Source organism: Lonchura striata, chromosome 3 (genome assembly GCF_050655825.1).
Source record: "Lonchura striata isolate lonStrDom1 chromosome 3, ASM5065582v1, whole genome shotgun sequence".
In the NCBI taxonomy this organism is placed as follows: domain Eukaryota; kingdom Metazoa; phylum Chordata; class Aves; order Passeriformes; family Estrildidae; genus Lonchura; species Lonchura striata.
Genome location: NC_140705.1, coordinates 41568318 through 41589666, shown reverse-complemented (window position 1 = coordinate 41589666; position 21349 = coordinate 41568318). Strand labels below are relative to the sequence as shown.

At 33.5% G+C, this 21349-nt stretch overlaps 1 protein-coding gene across 4 annotated transcripts in view; it reads right to left on the bottom strand.

The window, feature by feature from the left end:
* The window catches only part of GRIK2 (glutamate ionotropic receptor kainate type subunit 2), a 341730-nt gene that overhangs the window by 222467 nt on the left and 97914 nt on the right, over positions 1 to 21349 (bottom strand). For 3 of the 4 annotated variants that reach the window (XM_085574923.1, XM_077782281.2, XM_077782282.2), the window contains exons 2-3: positions 9198 to 9365; positions 5011 to 5268 (exon numbers count right to left, since the gene is read on the bottom strand). In XM_085574923.1, the coding sequence (XP_085431049.1) occupies positions 5011 to 5268; positions 9198 to 9365 (426 nt within the window). Of the gene's footprint in view, positions 1 to 5010; positions 5288 to 9197; positions 9366 to 21349 lie in introns of those variants that run through there. The other variant, XM_085574924.1, reaches the window with a different exon arrangement.

Below are 21349 nucleotides of genomic sequence, written 5' to 3'. Positions count from 1 at the left end.
CCACTTTCTTTTCTTAAAGACAATTGACTGTAGCAAACCTGTAAATCTGAAAGGACTTAATTAGTGTCCAGGGACAGTTTAGTGGAATTTAATTAACAAAGAGACCATAAATTACTTTAAGGGGGGAAAAAAAGGAACCAGCCTCTCATTACATCCTGCTAGGAGGTTATTCAGATTTGGGTTTTGGTTATTTTTTGAAGTTTTTGATTTTTGGGGGGTTTTTTGGTGGGTTGTTTTTTTTTTTTTTTTTTGGTGTTGTGGGGTTTATTTTTTGTTGGTTTTTTGGGGTTTTTTAGTTGGGTGTGTGGGGGATTGCTGGGGTTTTGTCTGTTTCTGTATTTGTTTTTTAACATTAAATCCTAGATAAAAGGAATATGCTTTTCCATTTAAAATTATCAAAATAAGCAAATGTTATGTTTTTAGCAAGAAAAATGTTTTAGAGCCTTATTAAAATTTATTTTGCCCATACAAAGATGGGCTATATTAAAAAATAATCTTGAGAGATAGGAAAAAAAAAGGAAATTAAATCATAGAAGGAAGCAGAAATTAGCTATTATTAAATGCAAAAAACAAATTTAAACAGTAAGCGAAAAATAAAAACTTTCACTTAAACAATGAAAGTGCAGGACTATTAAAACAGCAATAGATGCACAAAAAAAGGACTCACACTTTCTAATTCCCTGAAAGAAAAAACTCATTTACTTATTGCCACAATACCTACTCTATAAAATACTACCAGGGCAGAGGCTTTATTATAATATTAAAACCTTTTTGTCCATTCTATGTTCATTTTTATTTCTATTACCATACCCCCGCTGTAAAAAACTGCATCTCTTTTTACTGAGTCAAGGTAGAATTAACCTTTCTAGTTTATTCATCTACTTCATCTTATTTGTACAGTTTCCTTATTATACTCTATCCAACCTGGTCTTTGCTCACTCCACTGTTATTGATCATATCCCCCTAGAAGCTTCCCTGTACCTATTTCAGCATGGCACAACCTCTATTTTCTCCTGTGGCAAGCTATCTTGCATTCCTCATTACACACTCCTGAACACGAGGCAGGTCTGATCAGCACAGAACAAACCAGTACTCTGAGGGTCAGTCTGACATGAGGAGCAGTAACTGGAGTGCAGACATTCATCTTCTCTGACTTAGTCACTTCTGCATCATAAAGCATGGGCCAGGGTCTAGTTGCTACCCACAGTGCATTAAAAACAACTTATGCCTTTTCTCAAACTAGGAAGAAGATGTACAGCTATTCTTTCTCTGAGAATATAGGGGAAATGCTTCAATGAGGGAGACAACAAACTAATGGCTGTTCTTAGTAGTAATCTCGAAGATTATTACAAAGGGAGACTGGGATTCCAAATTTTGTCTCTTATTTAAAACTGGGCTCTAAACAAGCACTGAATTCCCTTGTACCATCTTTATACCACCCAACCTCAAATCAAATTAGATCCAGACCAAATACAAATATTTATTTCATACATCTCACAGAATCATAAAATAGTTTGTGTTGGAAGGAATCTTAAACATCATCTAGTTACAATCCTGTCCTCAGAGTCAGGGACACCTAATATTAATTTTTTGAAGGTAGCTACACTGTGAATTGAAAGACATAAGAAACAGTATGGAAGACTGCATATAGACTTACGTGAATCGGTCACATAAATGGCTTTCCTTCATACAAGGTAGAAACTTGGGGGATTGAATAGAGTTGGATGTGGTGGTGCTGTCCAGGGACAGCTGAACTGTGCACTTGGAGTATTGGTGTCTAGCACACCTCTGGGGAGTGACATTAGAGTTAACGTGGGCTTTTACTCGCTGCAGAATGTCAAATAATCACACAGCTTTAACCATTCATTTTTACTCTACAAGATATATCCCACACTGTGAAGATTAAGAACATGTACAATATTTTTCTTTTTTTAGCTCTGAAGCAGATGAGCTATCTCTCCTTTATTATTACAAAATGTTAGCAATTCCTTAGAAAAGTCATAAAAATGAGCCCTAACATTTAAGGAGATAAACACAATTTAGAAATATAAATAGTTAAATGGATACATGAAATCATGCTCTCCCTCAGAGTCAACCTACAATCTTGCAGGATCTTGACATATGGGAAAGCCCTCGTAATTTATTGGAGAAGTATCCAGACCTAGTTTATGCATGCTTTATACCTTTTCTTCTTCCCTATAATAAAAGTATCAACAGCCCTTGTATCCGTGTTTACAATAATATTAAAAATACATAAACCAAATATGAATCTCCCAAAAAATATTAGCTTTAGCAATTAAATTATCACTGTAGCTGCTATACCAACATATTATTGTCCTAACTTGGATGCCTTTTGGGGAATTGTCCATTCAGATAAAGGAAATCCATAGCTCTAAAGCCATCATTAAAAAAGCATGCATCATCATCCTCAACAACCATTCAATAAAGGAGTGCAAAATGTGGGTGATTAAAAGAGAAACAAAGGAGAAAGGAATTACTAATTATATCTATTTTACATTAAGGAATCACTGGCCAAATGGACAAAAGAGACATAAACAGTGATAAATATTTTGTCTTTATTGCCTTCATTTTAATGATTTGAAATTAATTCTTAAATGGCACAAGTCATATAACCCAATGTCTAAATCTTGTTGAAATATCATATTCAGCTCCAGTCCTATACTCACAACTGAATATTTGTCTTATCCTATGACAGGAGAGAACCAATTTCCAAGGTCAAGCAACAAAAGGTCCTTTCAAAAGGCTCCTCTCCCCCTGACTCAAAACCCACCAGTTTGCACTTGAATGCCAGCAGATATAAAATCTGCTTCTTTAATAGTTTCTCATAGCTAAGAGCTGTTCCTGTAAGTACTTCAAAGGCAAGTGATGCTGTGGACTTCCCAGCAGGGTCATTTGCTTTTGAAGTCCTGCAATTATCCATAGGAGATGCTACTAACAAAGAGAAGTTGACAGTCTTTAAAAAGTAAAATTTCAATTCACTTTACAGAAAACACAAAAAAAAAAAAAAATAGAGAGGATGACCTTTTTAAAACTGATTAAACTTTTCTGCCTCCAGACAGAAATAGATTTCAAGGGAAAATAAAAAAAAAATTGTAGATGAGATTATGGGAAAAACCAATATTATAATATGAAAGGCCTGGCCACTCCAGAAAGAAATATAATTTTAAACATATTCTATACTGGAACAATTCCTTATGCTTTTCAAATAGAGCAAATAACTCAATCTACTAATTCTCTATGAAATTTATTTTAAAATTGTTCTAAAAGAGGTTATGTTTCGGGTTCTTCCTCTCTTAAATATTAACAGTAATACCAAGTAGAACAAGTAGATCACAATATATATCAGAAAACCTTCTTTTTCATTTTCATTTCTATTTATGTCTTGGCTTCAAAACACTTTTATTGAGATCAGGTCTATCTAGGTTGTCAACAACATACCTATGGATATGGAGAGATCATTAAATATGAAGTATTTTTTTTGTTACCTTTTTTTTGGACAGAAGAGAATTAGTTGAAATTATTGAGCAAATAATTTTCAAAGTATTAAAACATATGAATTTTCTAACTGAATTGACCATTTTAAGAGGTAATATGTTCTTGAAAAAATAGTTAGGCTCAAAATTATTTTAATCAAGGTGAAATAATTCCAAGTTACACAAACCTAAATCAATAACTCTTCCTCCACAACTCACTTCTTTCTATCATATGGTTATCATATGGTCTATAAGGCTAAAGTTTGATTTTAAAGCTTAAATCAAAAGTTTGATTACCTGCAACTTTTGGTAACAACAAACTTATAGCAATGTAGCCTCTAAACATCACTGCCTTACATTTTTTAAGACATAAAAAAAATATCACATAAGTTACAAAGACTTTTATGCACCATCTTCTCTACATCCTCCTTACCCTTTGGTAGCTACACGTGTCTTATCTGAGCTTGAACAGCAACCAAGAGTTCTGTCCTGCTGCAGTAACTGCTGTTTATCTAGCAGAGTTAGTCTTCCCTACAGGTAGCCTCACATTGTTTCTTGATCCTATATTTTTAATTTCAGATTTGGATAGAGACTAGAATCATGTAATGAGCACATCAACTGCCTTCCAGTTCAATGAACCACGAGAAGAATTTGAGGCTCCCCATGCACTTTTCCTGACAATGATGGATCAACCAGCATGGAAGAAGTTAGCAGCATTTCCCATAAGATTTAATATACCTTTGGACTAGCACCTTCCTTGTATCTTCTATTACAGTGATATTTTATATTTTCTCCTTAGCCAAGGTCTTAATTCTAACCACGAATAGACCTCAAATGAAGTGCATGTTTTACAGAATTTTTCAAAGGTACCACTGTCAAGGTGAAACTGAAAAGCAAAACAAATTTTGGGTGACTAAGAGAAAGGTAATAATCCAGTATATTTCTGCTGGAAAGTCAGGAGTTAATTTCTAATTCATGTAAGTCATCTGTAAAACAAGCCTCCAAACTTCCTTTTGGTCCAGTTGCTAGGAGCTGAAACCAGGCTCCTTCTTCACTTCTATCTGAAGAAACAGATACTAAAATTCCAAACAAATATGGCATCTGTTTTCAAACTCAACCAACACTAGAAGCAGCACCAGAATTTAAGCTTTTTACTTCACTGGGAACACTAGTATATTTTTCAAGTTACCATCTTTTTCTTCCAAGTTTAAGTTTTAAGTAAAATCAAAAGACATAGCTGTTAGCAACTGTTAAGACACTGCAGAAAACACAGACAGAGTGTGACCAATTTATTGACAGCTGTGAGCTCAAACACACAGAATTCAGCAACTGAAGCATACTTATGAGAATACTTATGCTAATAAGTCCACATTGTTTGTTATACACTGCCTCACCAGTAAAATTTTTGCAAACTATTAAAGATCTCTTAAATTATGAAATATGATTAGTGACACCCTTCCTCTCTCTCTTTGTGTATGTGAGTAGATCTGCACACAGCCTTATGCTTTGGCCTTACCAGTGCTGTCATCGTAAACAACAGTAACTGTTTTCCACTTGAAGAACTGCACAAGGTCAAGGATGGCACGGCTGAGTGAAGAGAAATCTGGATAGAGGCTGACATAGAAGGAGTCCTTGTTGTCTGACACCTGATGTTTCCAGCGGGTCTGGATGTGTGGAACTCCCAAGGCGTTGCAGATGGATTGCACGGCGTTAGCTGAGGAGCTGTGGGATGGTCCGAAGATGGCTGCCACCCCAAGGGACAGCTGATCGCAGGCTGAAGAGGAGACAGAAGTCTGTCAATGATGAGAGGAAAAAAGGCAGTGTGCCAGAAGGTATTGCACAATTCATATTAAACAAAAGGCACTCCACAGAATACTCCATGTCTTACTGACAGAGCTCCCTTCTTGTGTAACACTTTCACTTACACATTTCAACTTCAGAATATGCTTACAAGCTTTCATCACAAATTGATAAATATTGACTCTTAACCTCTAAATAGTCCTCAGTTATGTTTATTAAACATTCCTGTGTCAGTGGAAGCGATAAAGGCCAGAAATCATGTGTTTTTTATAAAGTACTGACAAATAAAACAGGTTTGGGCTTAGCTGCATCTTACATTTGGAAAAGGGTCAAATAGGACAGTAACCTAATCTAGGTTGTTTAAGTGATAACTTCTTCCTCAGTCAGTCAACACTATTTCTATTGAGGTCCTAATTACTCAGAAATTTTACATGTAAAGTACCTCACAGTTAATTATCAGGCACAGAATTAATTTCATTAAAATTAAATTAAAATTTGAATTTCTGTACCTGAAATAGGCACGTTGGCTAATACAACTTAAGGACTAGTATTTTCCCTAAAATTAAATTGCTGTCTTTTAGTAAGAAAAAAAAAAAATGTGTCCCTTCTTTAAAACTGGAAATGCTCCGTTTTGCTATACTTGTATGAGTATATAAAACTGGCACTGAGAGTCACTGACATGATACTGCTGTATTCAAGTGGCTCAGCTTCCTGTTTTCTGATACAGGGTGGCCCTACCTGTACTGTTCATTAGCAGTCTCTGGTCTGTATCTTCCACAGCATACTCCAGTATCACCTTGTTTAATATTTGTTAGGACATGCCAAAAAGAAGGCAGGAAAAATAATCAATACTGAAGACCAGAATTTTGGCCAATGCCCTGCTCCTATCTCATTCACTACCACGGGCATAACTTTTATGAGTATGCAGCTCTGAAAAACAGACTCTGTCTTCTAGGAAAACAACTCATTTGGTAGTGAGATGTAATGAAAACCAAACTAGACATGAGTATTTATATGGGGCTTGATTAATTCTGTTACTCCACCATCAGTGTTCCTGACAGCTGAGGAAACAGGCAGTAGAAACACATCTTGCAGCACTGTTTTTCTCATCAATTCAAAATTAATTGTTGTGCAAATTCTTTTCAACTTGATGAAAATATTGCTAAGTCTTTCAAATGCTTTCCAGAAACTATGCTGGCACACCTTTTTCTTGCTGCAGAACACCGGTGGTTTAAATAAACTTGTCAGACACACAGGATCTTCATTGCTATTCGGTGTGTTGCCTAAATGACTAGCTCAATAAAAAAACATTTATGCTAATATTGCCCTTCCTAAGAGTAATCAACAAGCTTTATGCAAATGTCAGTAAATGGGATCACTAACAACAGCAATAGCTACCAGATGGCTTTTCAATGGACTTTTTTTTTCCTCTTTCTGAGATTTGAATAATGCAATGCTTTCACACGTGATTTAATATGGCACTGGCTTTATCAGATGCATACCGATTTTCCTAGAACATTGAAGGATGTTTTGTTGCATTTACATTATTCTTCACTGAAACAGTACCTTGGAAATATCATCTTGCCTTCAGGTTACTTATTCATATAGTACCTTTAAGAAGCCATTAATACTTAATCTATATTCAACTTCAAAAGTATGTGTTAATAAGAGGTCTAAACAGGCTATTTTTGATGCAGTGTCTGCCTGCTCACTAATGGACATGATAATGAACCACAAAAATGCATCAAATGCTTAAACTTCATTGTTAAAATTCCGCTTTGGATCCACCATAATAAAATGAACCATTTTGAGTTAACCTTTAGCCTCTGATTCTGAACTAAAGCACCTGTGAGCACAAATGCAGTTGTCTGCATTGTGAATTGATAATGCAAAAAGCTATTAATACTAGAAGATTACACAGATTTTGATATAGCCTGAGCAGTTACAAATAAAGTGTTGCATTGTGATCCAAGATGCAAGTGGGAAAAAGGAATTTATGCAATCTATTCAATATGTCTAATCAATAGCATGTTGCCGTGCCAATTTCAGTTATTATAGTCTGATAAGAATTAGCAACATAAAATTCAGGCTAGAAAACCCCAGCTAAAGGCTAAAAGTAGTTGCATTTTCTCAGGAAAGACTTAAAGAATTAGAGATCTCAGGAGAAATTTCTCAGCTGTCTACATCATCCCTCAGAAATGGGGAGAAAATGTCCTGTTAGATTTCATAGGTCAGCATGTGCAGGAGTCAGGAAGCAGCTGAATTTGGAAGGTGAGAAGGAAAGGAGAATGGAAGAAACAGAATTAAGATTCAGCACTTTTGTTCACTGTTGGCTGAGATGGAAAGGAAAGAGTAGTCTCTCTCAAAATCTGCTTTAATCCATCATCCAAAACCCTTGAATAGCAACTCAAAGATATCCTATGAAAAGTGTATTTTTCCCCTCTTTCTCTACTATACATGCTAATCTGCAAAGAAACCATCTTGATAGGCATAAATATTTAGCCTATAATTTTTCATACATGAAAAATGACCAATTTTCATGACAGTTTTTCATAATCATCTTTCAATGACCAAACTGTGTGTATTTCTGTTCAATAAGGATTTTCATGCCTAACAAGATTCTATATTTTAATTACTTTTTGTCAAATAAACAGATAAAACAGGTTAGCAAGATTAACTCTCTTAATCTGTTATAGTAAAATCAGTAAAAATATCCCCTCTGTTCTAAACTGAACATTTAATTAGTATTAAGTTCCACTTTTAAGATGTTCTTCATATACCTTAATCACAAGAGAGGAGCTTTCACTTATGTATAATTTCTAATGTTGTATCATGTTTTTACTCTTCTTAGCCCACCATAACACCAAAAATGCCCTATTGTATAAAGCTTTTTGTCTTTAATGCTTGGGAGAGACATGTTGGGACCAGACCACTTGGCAGATTTAGGCTAGAAACCTGCCATAAAAGAGAGGCTGACCTCCAGTTCATTCACACCTCTTATTGTCTTGTTACCTGTAGCTTTTGTATTAAATTAGCTCTTCAATTTATAAAAAAAAGTGTTTTTAAAAAGCATGTAATACAGTGCAAAATTCAATCTTACTGAGTTGTGACATGAGGCTTTGTACTTTCTTCCATAAATACTTATTGAACTGTTTGGTGTTTGCACTTTCTAGGATACAACAATGATGCAGAAACTTGCCCCTGTTGTCCCTGATTTAAATGTAAAGCAATCTGAAAACATGGAAATTTTTTTGGGGGGAATCAAAGATTTTAAAATTTAGGGAAAATGTTCAAACTTAATTTTTACTCTTAATTATTTTGTAAACATATAAATTATCATTAGGAGAAAAGAACTTAACTCTGGCCAAGACTTATCTGATAGTGATAGTCTTAAGTACAAACTTAATATTTAGGCTTACTTTATGCTATGCTGGTATAAGATGTACAAAATGACAGCTACTACTTCCCTTCTGAAGTCTGTGATTAACTATATAAAGGCATTTGTGAAAATGTACTTGAAGTGATGGAATGTTTAAAATTGAATCCCAGTTTCAGTAGAATTTGGGGGAACTTGGCATTTTGCTGGATAAATTTTGAAGACAGTGAGATTTCTCACTTCAAAGGAGTGGTATTAGAAACAACCTAGTCACAATGTTCAGCAAAATTTATTTGAGATTTTAAATATTCAAGGGAATAGTTTTTAGATAGGGTTAGTGGGAGCAAAGGTAGCAATGTAATTGTCAAGCAGTTACCATTACAACCTTTAATAAAGCAGTTCTTTAATGTCAGTGACAATATGTCAGTCTCATTGCATATGGCTTAATTGGATAGACACTTTTTCAGATGAGTAAACTAAGTGAACCTTAGTTCTTCATTAAAAAAACTAAATATGCCAAAGGTTACCTTTTTTGGATGCTTCAAAACTGTCATAGAGATTTATCTTTTGTGTGTCGTATGTTAATGTGGTGTTTGGCAGAAGAGTTCTGTTTCTGTTGATTGTGTTCACAGCAAATCTGAAGGCCAATTCTTCTGCTCCCATTGGACCAGATTCCACGCACTCAAAAATGCCTCCTGGAACAAAGAAAAAAGGGAAAAAAAAACACTAATAAGCAAAATGGGCATAAAATAATATTTTTAATAATCCTTTTGGAAAAGATTCATCATCCTGAAGTATTTAATTTGATAAACCTGATACAGTGCAACTCATGAGTTTGATGAGCTTTGAGTCAAGCAAATATAAACCAGCAACAATTAGAACTTACATTAAGGAAAACCTGTTGCTTTCTTCCATTCAATACTCAGTATTTTGATTTTTAAAGAAGTGTAGCACTATAGATTAACCACACAATTTAGAAGCAAAATTAGAGAGGGATGAAATATAATTATTACATAGCTACTATCACTAGTGTTACTATTTTATATAGTTAAACTTGAAATGAATGTATTTGTCCCTTCCAGATCTTCCACAACCTACGTCTATGTGGCAGGTGGAAGGGACATTTATGGATTCTTGCTTTCTACTTATAATACATTAATAATGAACTTGACAATTCACCGAAAATAGAACATACAAAGGAGCATAGAACTAGGATGCCTCAAATTATCTCCAAAAATTAAAATGCAGATATATTTTAGCATGACTGTTTGCCTGAACTGATAAATGTGTTGAGCAAAAAGTTCAGATTTTGCTTCTTTGCCCTGAACTGCATGTAGATGTCAATTTCATTCTCAGTAAATACAGGAATCCAAGAAACTACACCCTGCATAACCTCTATCCTGCAAAGAAAACATCCCCAAACAAGGCATGCTACCAGAGTAGGACATGCCCCAAATAATAAAAAATTTCTAGAATGCTTTTGAGCCAACCTTCATCTTCAATTAAGCAAATATGTTTGTGAGAAATTGCTGTGCATTAGCTTTTCTCATTAATGAGACATCAATTTCCATAGAATGTAAATTTATACATACTTTGGGGTAATATAATTTATTCTTGGATCTGGAAAGGCCAGGAATACTGTGACAAAAAAAATAATTTGAAGATGTATCCTTGCTGTGGCGACATGGAATGCCTCAGAAAAATGACCAGCATCCTTATGGTCCCTTCAGCCCTCATTTTAACAGAGACCTGTCAATACTAATGGACACACAATGGCCATCATCACAGAATCACTAATTACAAGCCAGGTACTGTGCCTCTGAAAGAAATGTTACTCATTCATTCTCTCCTCACATTCATTTCCAGAGTAGTCTTGTTACCTGGACTTGTACTGTCTAAAAAAATTCTATTCGACACTGCTACTTTCTCATCAAGGAGTTCTCAAAATCTGAATATCCAGTGACTGGATCAAACTAAATTTCAAAAACTGCAGTCAGTTTGTAAACAGTCTTGTGAGTCACCAAGCAGGTAAACTGTTGGTAAAGCAAAAATATGTGTATTTACTATTTACTGACAGTATTAAATAGAAAAGGCTTTTTGGTTTTGCAAATCTTCCTCTTGCAGCTCATTTCTCACTACAAAATTGAGGTGTTAACCTTTTTTTCCTGCAGATCTGCCTTTTAATTTCTGGCAAGAGCCATAGGAGCAGATGCTCTTATAATATTACTTTAAAAGCACAAGCCCTTGCCACTGAGATAAGATGTGACTAATTATTTAGGCATTAGTCATTTTAAACTGGAAAAGTGGCAATGATGGGAAAGGCAGACTCTTAAGAAAAATTTCAATATCTAGGTAAATCCAAACTGATTCAGAATAGAATATGTATATATGTATATACGTATACAATCAGTAACCAATATTAACAAAACTGTCAGTGCTCAAGCTAAAGAAACTTAGAGCGTGTTTAGTAAATATATAAGCCTAGTACACTTTAAAACTCAAAAAATGACCATGTTTATTTGTACAATAATGGAATATGAACATGAAAGGCAACCTACTACTTTTGAAGTTAATGGAGTGCTCTGCTCTGGGAAACATTCTCCTAGACAAGCTTTTGTGCTGCTAAGACTTACAGAATCGAAACATTGCAATTCAAATTGTGTAATATAGGAGGATAATATTTTGATTTGGTGAAAATACTTTTAACTTGCTGAAGAAATCTAAAAATTAGTTAAACTATAAGTATAGATATTCAGAGACAATAAAAAGACATTTCCATGAACAAAAATAAAATTAAGATAGATTTCATAGGCTTTCCTAAGGCATCTGGAGGGCAGTTATTCAAATATATTTGAATAAACCACTGTCACACAAACAATTATGAAATCCTAATTATATCCTAAGCTAAACTGATTAATTAAAAGAAATAAACATTACAGTTTCTTGGTTCTCCTGAAGCTTTTACATTGGAAGATTTCTTCTCTAATTACCTGTGTCTAAAGCTCAGTACAACCTTCATTCTTTATTCTTGCATTTTTCATTATGCTGATTTCTAAATCCTTGAGACAGGAAATTCTCTGTCAAAAATTCAGCCACTACTCTCAGCATTAAAAAAAAAGAGAGCGATAAATTTTATTTTGACCTTGTCTATCTAGGCAACTCCTAATGTTAGTGACAGTCCATCATACAGTAAGACAATTTTATGAAGATGACATCTGTGAGTGGACATGATGTGTGCCTATATACACCATTCAGTGACTTCCCTCACTCACTCACTGACTTATACTCTATCCCTGTGAGAAAAAAAAAAAAACCTAAACCTGACATGGTATAGTCTGTCTCTTTCAGAGTGTATTTCCAGTCCTAAGAAAAAGAGAAGTAGAATAACCTGTTTCTGTTGTTTTATGATTAGGATCTTTTGCTAGGAGGAAGGATACCTTCTGAATATTTTCACATTTTGCACGAGGTAGACACTGAAATTAAAAATAAGAGCCCTAGAGGAATATAAAGTAGACCATATGTTTGAAGATTCCTAGCTATTTTCTAAGCTGTAGGTTGTCAAAAATCTACTAGGTTCCTTTCATTTCAGTCTAGCAAAATATATAGTAAAATATTTTGGACACTGGCAGGTGTAGGTTCATTGTAACCTTCACACCAAGAGACTCAAATCAACTGGTTCTCAAAAGTGTTCCATATCCTACTAATATGCAAAATGACTGAAAATGCCAGGTTCCTCAGTAGTGAATACAGCTTTGGCCAAGCTGATACAGCACATGGGAAAGCACCATTGTTTAATTGAATATTTATTTAGTTTAAATTGAACTCAACGGCTAAGACCAAGACCTCAGACAGACACGTCTGAATTCTGAATATCAGAATATATTAAAAAACAGATCCTCATTCTCCAGAGTGAGACACTTTGTAAGTTTACTTGGAAGTCTATGCATTAGATGTTTCCGGGACGCTCAGCAAAAATGCATAAATAAGTTCAAGCATTGACAAGAACGAAATTTCTTAAATTACGCTTTTTCACTGCTTCACAAGAAATAGAAACTTATTCAGTAACTTTAAATTGGCTATTGTCTTCCTATTTGTTACTGAGTATGTAAATAATAGTAAAAAAAATAAAATTACTTTGAGTAATTTTAAAAACCATGTTATGCAAATCCACTGCCTTAATACAGGGAGAGAATCCATTAATTATATTGCACTTTTTTTTTAATAAAATGGAAAGGAAAATAAAAGAATTGGCTTTCTAGTTCAGATATACTAAATTATGAAGGGATAGTGGTATCCAGAAGCTGTTATAGCATACTGTGTCATGTTGTTCCCTCCCAAGCAGGTTTTTCTTTACTGCTGCTGTACTTTGTATTCAGGATAGCCTTATTAATAATCAAATTGAGGAATGCACTGCAAGCCTTTAGATAAGCAGACAGAAGAGTCATAAATCTTGTCATTCATGTGGGGACAAGCAGCCAAACCAATGCCTATCTCTGTCTAACAGCTTGAAAAATGCAGGTGTTAGGATTTGGGGTTTTTTAAACAGTTTATAGGCCCATGGTAGGCAGAAACATTAGTTCTCAGATGCAACCAGCCACATATCCTGGAGGAATAGCCTGAAATTCCACTACCTCAAAAACAGAAAGAGAAAATTAAAAGCAGTAAAAAAAAATATGTATGTTATTCTCAACTTGATTCAGTGCTCATACACAGCTTCTTCATTTACAGAGTTAATGATAAGGCAGTTTGTTTCTGCCCTATAATAGTGACACCAGGGAATATGGGATCACATATCTACAGCTTAATCTGCAGGCCATGAAGTTTTATAGGCTGTGTACAGTAGCTGATAGCTGTACAGCTGAGCACTTCTAGTTTTTACTGTCACAATAACCACTTAGATAAAGCTCACTAGATTTTTTTGAGTGATCAACGCCTGAAGAATATTTCAGACATGCCAATCCAAGCCAGAGCAATTAAAAAATATTCTTTAAATATTGCATCTTTGAAGTGTCATCTGGGATAATTCAAATTTCCTATTAATGTTGATATGAAAGAATTGTTTTTAATGTACCTGAAATCCATGAGGATTTTTCATCAATTGATTCTATTAAAAAAAACCTTTATACGACCAAGTTCTTTTACCAGAAGAAATAGGAAAAAATCAGTGATGTAATACTGATGGAATAACTGTTCCTTCAGAAACACAAATAATTGGAAAAAAAGGATAGCAATATCTTACCAAAAAGGATATAATGTAGATGCCCTTACTATTTTCCAAGGAAAAAGAAAATCTAAAATAGATTATAATTTTATAAGTAAAAAAAACACTGTCCTGAAATTATTCAAATGAAACTGTCTGCATTTTCCATCTAAAAACTGTAGTAGAATTGACATTTATTGTTTACAAGTCATCCTGTTTTTTTCCAGTTTTCAAAAAATTTTCTTAAACATAAAATCCAGAGGGCAAAAAAAGTCAACTTACTACACATCTTGACAAAAATTACCCTCCCCCCAAAACATTTCCTGCTTTAGAGTACATAACTTCAAAAATAATAGGTTAACCCTCTGAATTATTCAATTTTCCATTTCCATTCCTCATCAGGTTCCCCTTTGAAGATCACCAGCTTGTGTGTTTTTGTATCATCTCCTTGTAACACCTGACAAAACCTCGCAGAATGAACAAAACAGCCTAATTCTATGGATCACTATATAACTAGAAGTTCCAGAAAAAGTTATTAGGAAATCTCTCCTTCTCTTACAGGTAGAGGACTTTTGAAATAGCAGAACTTTTATCCATACCATGAAACCTGAGCTACTGTTACTTACTTTAAAAAAATCCTCATTCAAGCAAGCTTCAAAAGTATTCAAGTTAGACTCCAAACAAGCTAATATAAAATCTGGCTAATATAAAATCAAAGAATGTCTCCTTTGTTTCTGGTACAGTCACAGTCACCTGTTTGTTTCATGAGAAATTAATGCTATCTAATAACAGCAACAGGCTATTTTGCAGTCTGAAAAACTGAACCCTTAAACATGTAACAGAAGTCCACATTACCTCAGATCATAGTCTTTCAAATCAGTCATTATGAAGCTTGCAGACTACTTGAAATTACTTAGCCTAAAATAACTGGTTCTAATGATATTGCAAATGTATGAACTATATACACAGAACTACAACTTGGTAGTAGTTCTGGTTTTAAAATGTGAAACCAGGATACAAAAATTCAAAAGTCATTCATCCATAAAAATTTTCACATTTAGCCGTATTATCAACATGCACCAATCTGCACAAATTTAGTGACAGTTATAAAGGTCTTTATTCATGTGTTATAAAAACTAGCATCACTCACATGCAATATGAACACTATTTTTTTAATGATACAGTCACTCATTAAATATAGTGATGAAAACCTCTTTCTTAAGTAACATTAAAAATGGGACTTAGAGCCTAGGGAAAAAAATATTTTAAAGCCCAGTTACATTTCTTCCCACCATTTTACTTGGAAAAAATATAAATATATTTAAATATATTTAAATTTTATATATAAATTTAAAATGTTATCTATTTTATATAGATAAAATTTATCTTTAAATTTATACTAAATTTATATGAACTTCTCTAGGAATTATTTCTTTTTTCTTTTTCTGCACCTCGGGTTAATACTTTGAATCTAAGATAATTATGCTGCCCACATGTAATTCTGATGTGACAAATCACAATCTCTTTTTTTGATTGTTTTTTTCATGTTCAGAAAACATGAACTCTCAGACAGACTTTGTTCAATTAGCTGCAAAATTTGGGAGAAATGAGTATCTAGTATCCGTGATAAACAACTTTTCTAAAAAGTGTTTCAAGACAGAATGCAAGTAATTCTATCAGGTATTGTACTATTAAAATATATGCTTTTATCTGACATGTTCCAATTTCAAAATTGGCCATTTGGTAATTGGAGCCAGGGATTGTGCAAAGAGCTTCCACATGGAGAAGATAATAAGTCAAAAGCACATTATTTAGAGCTCAGAGGATGTATTACAGTATAGACATTTACAGAGATGGGGATGATGGCTTTTTGGCAGTGTGAATGGACTACACTTCTCCAGTACAGTTATAGCCAGAAGGCACTGAAGAGGCTCATCCCAAAAAAACACAGTATCACTGACATGGCATGCACAGTGCTGCGAGGAGGAGGCACAGTAGGTGCTGAGCTACAGGGACTGATAGAGGCTGCTGGCTGAAGGCATTTTAGTCCTAATCAAGTGTGCTATGCACTGTACTGATAATCCTCTTTCAGGTCCTGTTATGGATTTGAAAGCTACAGAGGTGGTTCAAAGAAATCCTTAAAGGTTGACAGATTAGACGTTGTGCTTCCTGCAAATACAGAACAAAATTACGTCTTAGCCACTTATTTCTGTCTGGAACAGGATTTAAGGAATTGAATCACTTTCAAACAAGACGTTAAAAATGAATGAAAAATTTTCTTCTTTACAACATTTTCCATAAAGCAATATAGTTTATGGAATTATAGATTTCAAATACAGTAGTGTGAATCTGAACAATACCATGTTTTTATTACTTCTTTTCAAAATTATATTGAAAGCTTTCTGAATCTCACAACAGGAAAAAGTTGAAAAGGATTACTTGACAAAGAAAATGCTGGTTATTTGACTTTGAAGCCGGTTTTATGTGGATACAGCACTGCAGAAAAAGATAGCACACTTCAGCAGAAATCTTTATCCACTCTGAGTGCACATATGGTTTGGAGGAAGGAAGCAGTATCTGGAATTTCAGGGGTTTGCTTCCATCTTTACTGATTTCCTGCACAATACTGGACAAGAAAATTTTCTTAAAAATAAATATTTCATCCCAAAACATCTTGGCATTACAATACAGGAACAATTATCAGAAAATCCCACATGTTTTGAAATCAGATATAATTTCTGTTAAAGGCATTCACGGAAGCAATGTATGAAGCAATGATCACAGGATCCTGAAAATTTTGCTGTATAAAATGCATAGAACTATTAGCTTAAGCATCTAAGTTATACTTTGATTGACATTTTAGTGTCATTGCATGAAACTTACAGCTTTTAGGTATGTTCAAATCCTAAAAAGGATTTGAATTATCCACTGATTTAAGACAAATAAAACTGTATATTTTCTGATTGCGCAATAAGGAACAAGCTAAATAATGAGTCAAAGGTATGTTTATATTGTTAATGTTAAACTCAAATATCAAAAGAGTTTGGTTGATGTTTCTTAAATGGAAAAATAATAAGGAACATTATGAGGAAATAACTGTAGATCTCATTTAAACAAAATTTTCCTTACCTTATAAAACTTATGAAAAAATATTTTAAAAGCTAAGTACATCTAAAATATAAGTATCTTCAAAGCTGTTTTAAATGCAACTGGTTGGATTCTAACATCTTCAAGTCAGATGTGACAAATAATACAAATCAGAATCTTCCCTTACATCACCACAAATATGCTTTGAAAATTAATAAATGAAATACAGCTTAAAAATATTACTAGTCTGAAATATGCAGTGTACTTATAAAATACTGCTTTTGATAGCATCTCTATGAATATTACTCCTTTCAGTCAGAATATCAATAGAGCACAAGTTAGGATGAGAGATAAAATAATAATATCTGAACACATTCATCTACAGTTAGAATGTACTATCCATAAGATTTCTTCCCACTTTAAGGGATGTACATTAGCTTTCCCTGACATGCTAAGCAATGTATTACAGAATACACTTGATAATATCAATGTAATTATCACACTCACATAATAATTAGCCTCTCATGCTTCACAGTAACAAAAAGAAACAAAAGTAATAAATTAAGTCTGACTACAAAAATGGCCTCAGGAGACTTTGCTGAAATTTCCTTACTTTGGGTAACAAAATGTTTTGAACTGTCGTAAAACAATATGGTTTTTTCTTTCTTTTGTTTCTTTTTTAGGGCCAGCCAATATCTAGATGAAAAGCTTCTCAATATTCATGAAGAAAACTTTTTTCTCCAAAACTTTTTTAAAGAAGATAATATGCAAAGTTAAATGCCTAAATTTTACAGAAACAGTCTTACACTGGTCCTCATGAAAGTTTTATATCTGTTAATAGGCTACTTACTGGGCAGTTACCATCTTCTAACTTCCCTACTGATAGGTCTAAAGATAGACAAATCATAAACCATTTCATTTCATTCTAGAAAAAAATCATAAAATGTATTAGATCACTGACACAACCAGTTCTCAAATGTCATCAAAAAAACCATAGAAAAATGCTAATAATATTGCATCCAGGCCAAGATTTTTATTTTCCATTATGCTGCATGCTATTTGTCTTCTTAATTGTTAGCTTATGTCTGGAATATCACTTGAGAAGCCAAACCATACACAGACAATGAAGGAAATTATATCCAGATTTTCACTTGCTTTTAAAATAAAAGTGACTCGCGTATAAGAAATAAGTTAACATTTAAAAAGTAAATGCATTTAGAACTTAACTCCTACTAAATTGTAGTATATGCTACTAATACGTCAGCATGCAAAAGCTGGATAAAAATGTGGGGATTTTTTGTTTCAGTTTGGGATTTTGTGTTTTGTGGGTTTGAAGGGGATTTTTTTCAGTTTTGCCTTAATAAGGTAAACAAGAGTCAGGAAAGACTGTCAAATTTTACCACAATCCTTCAAGCAGAGCTATCTAAAAGTCACATATCTAATTTTTTGGAAGAAATTCACAGAGATCATGGTTCAATAGTTACCAGAAATCACTTCAATGTTCTTGGAAAACAGAAAGTTTTCCAGGAACTAAAGACATCCAGCAGGTAGAGATTTTACTTCTTATACTGCATTATAAGATGCTCATACTTGGACCTCTCAACATCTAAAGATGAAACAGAAAAGGACTTAAACTTCAAAGAAGTCAAAAGACAATTAGTAAAAGCTAAATGTGCAGCTTACATGGAAAGACAACTTCAAGAAAATATACTGCTTATGATTATGTGATTATTGGTTGGTTTTTTTAATTCAGGGTGAGGAGTCAGGTTTTCTTCCTGAGTAATCAACAGTCCCAGCCAACTTGCTTTCTTACTTAATTTTTTGATTCCTGCCACAACACCAGTGCACATCAATGGGCTTTGTCACATGGTCAGGTCTCCTTCTGCTTGCTCTTTCTGGTTAGGTAATTTCTAATGTATCATCAACATCAACTATCAGCATGTGCTAGCCAGAAGTACCTTCAGGGTCAAAGCCCAGTCATCCAGATAATTTCAGTCACCCTGCTAAGACCAAGTAGGTAATTTAAAAGCAACACACCAAACACTACTGGATCCAACAAATGTAAGTCACAAAATATGCAATCAATAGGAAAAAAAAACCCAACCAAATTCTCACACTTAAGTCTATCTAAAACCTCAGAGTAGATAAGATTCATTTCCTCTTTCCAAAAATATCAAGGAAAAAAGTTTCTTTAAAGTATTCACAAAATCTTAGAATTGGAAGATGGCATAAGAGAATCCATTCCCTTGTTAAACTAAATTTTAAGAATATTCACTGCCATGACTTTGGACATTAAAGAAAGCCAATAAAAAGTTCATTTGCAGTCACAAAAGGCTAATATTTGAACCTTGCAAATGGATAAACAAAAAAAAAAAAAAATTCAACCTAAGGCCTGCTAGATGCTGTGACCATCATTAAAGCAAGTGAAACTTTACTACTGGATCCCTGGGCAGAATCTTCTTCAGAAATTAAATGTTTAAATTGTTAACTTCAGCTTTAGGACTTTTTTTTCTTTTAATGCTTAATATTTAAATGATCAGGAGTTTGTAGATATTTGAGTGATTAAGCAAGTCCAAAAACTGCATTTTCATATTCTTTTTCCTTCTCTCAAGATTTCTATGCATAGAATCCTTCAGTAACCTGAAGAAAAGCAATTCTTACTATCTAATTAAATCAAGAGGAAAAGAAAAAGGAGAAAAAACATATCTAGATTACATATATGTGTGCACATATATACATTTGTGTAATAGATGCAGAGCACCAATATAATTCTATGAGTGGTATGAACTTTAAATATGAACAATCTCTTTTCTTTAGTACTTGTATAAAGTGAGAATGGGTTTTTTTCCATTATTTTTGTATTTCAAGAAAATACTTTACAATATTGAGTTTGCTGCATCATGTTTCCCTTACTTAATAGTAATTCATTACTATGTCCTACAGCTGCCATATTACAATGCATTAACCGGAACTGTTTATTATTTCCATTTTGCCCTTAAAGCCACAGAAACATAGATTTTCTTCAGTACTGCCTGAGGCATTTTTGCTTCTTTCCAAAGTGTTTTCTGACTGTATTACAATTGAACCATTTAAAATCATTGCTAGACAAATGCTGTGAAATAGCAGGAAAATTTAGAATAGTCTTCAAAGATTAAAAAAAAACCAAACAAACTAGAACAAACAAACTAGAACAAAAGAAAACTGTTCAAAATCAGACTGATGGATGAGTTTTAAATGTGGGAAACACTGTTAAAATTACTAATGTTCCACTTCAATACTCAAATCTTCAGTTTTCAAAAATGCTTAGAGAGTTGCTTAGAAATTGAGTCATTATCTTTTCATCTTAAATTCTCTTCTAATTCTTAACATCAAATGCACAAATATTTTGCCACAGATTCATATTTCTAAAACAATTTAATTAATGTGGTAAATATAAATAAAAATTATGCCAATGCATATGAAATTTGCATGTTTCAGAAACTAATAATTTATGGCATCCTCCTGTGAAGAACAGATTCCATTGGGCCTCTGAAGTAAAGAAGCAAAAATGTTTAGTGGGGCACAAGAAGGTCCATTTCAGGATGCTGCATATCACAGATACTGATTCATGTCTCCAGTGATAAACCAGCAGTGTTTAATTCACAGCTTGCAGTATTATTATTGGAGGGTCTGGGGGAAAGTGCCATACACAAGCAGAAGGTAAAAATATTTGATCTGAAGTACAGAGATACTGAATATCTTATACTTCTCTCTAATTTGCAATAAATTTGACTGTCACTTGTATTTCTTAATAATTACCCAATTAATCTTTTCCATGAGAGGGATGGTGTTTATATTTCTAGTGACTGAAATGCAATGTGTAAATGATTCTTCCACAGTATATACTTTCATTCTGTTTCCATCTATATGTGGAAATTTAGCACCAGAAGCTATCCAGAATTTGGGTTTAGATTGATCTTCAATTAGATGAAGACATTTTGTTTTATTAAGAGTCTACATGTTAAGAAGTTATTAGCTAATATGATAATTATGTTCTAAAATGTTATAAATAATTTGATAATTATGTCTTAATTACTGAATTAGAAACATCTTGAGAAAAATGAAAAGTTGTTTTGGAAGAAAACAAGAGTTATGCACCCTACCTTATCTGAACCATGCATTTGGATTAAATATTATCTCTTATACAAAGAAACTCTTATTTTTTATTCCCTCTCTTATATATTCTTCTAGTGTATGGCCAAACAGATACCTCTTTAGCCAGAATACAATAATCCATGACCAAAATCCATTCACTTTTCTTTTTTATTTACAGTTATATCCTTAAAATCTAAAATGCTTTAAATTACTTTGACCACAATAAAGGTTTGTATTCGCAACAGAAGACCAAGCAGT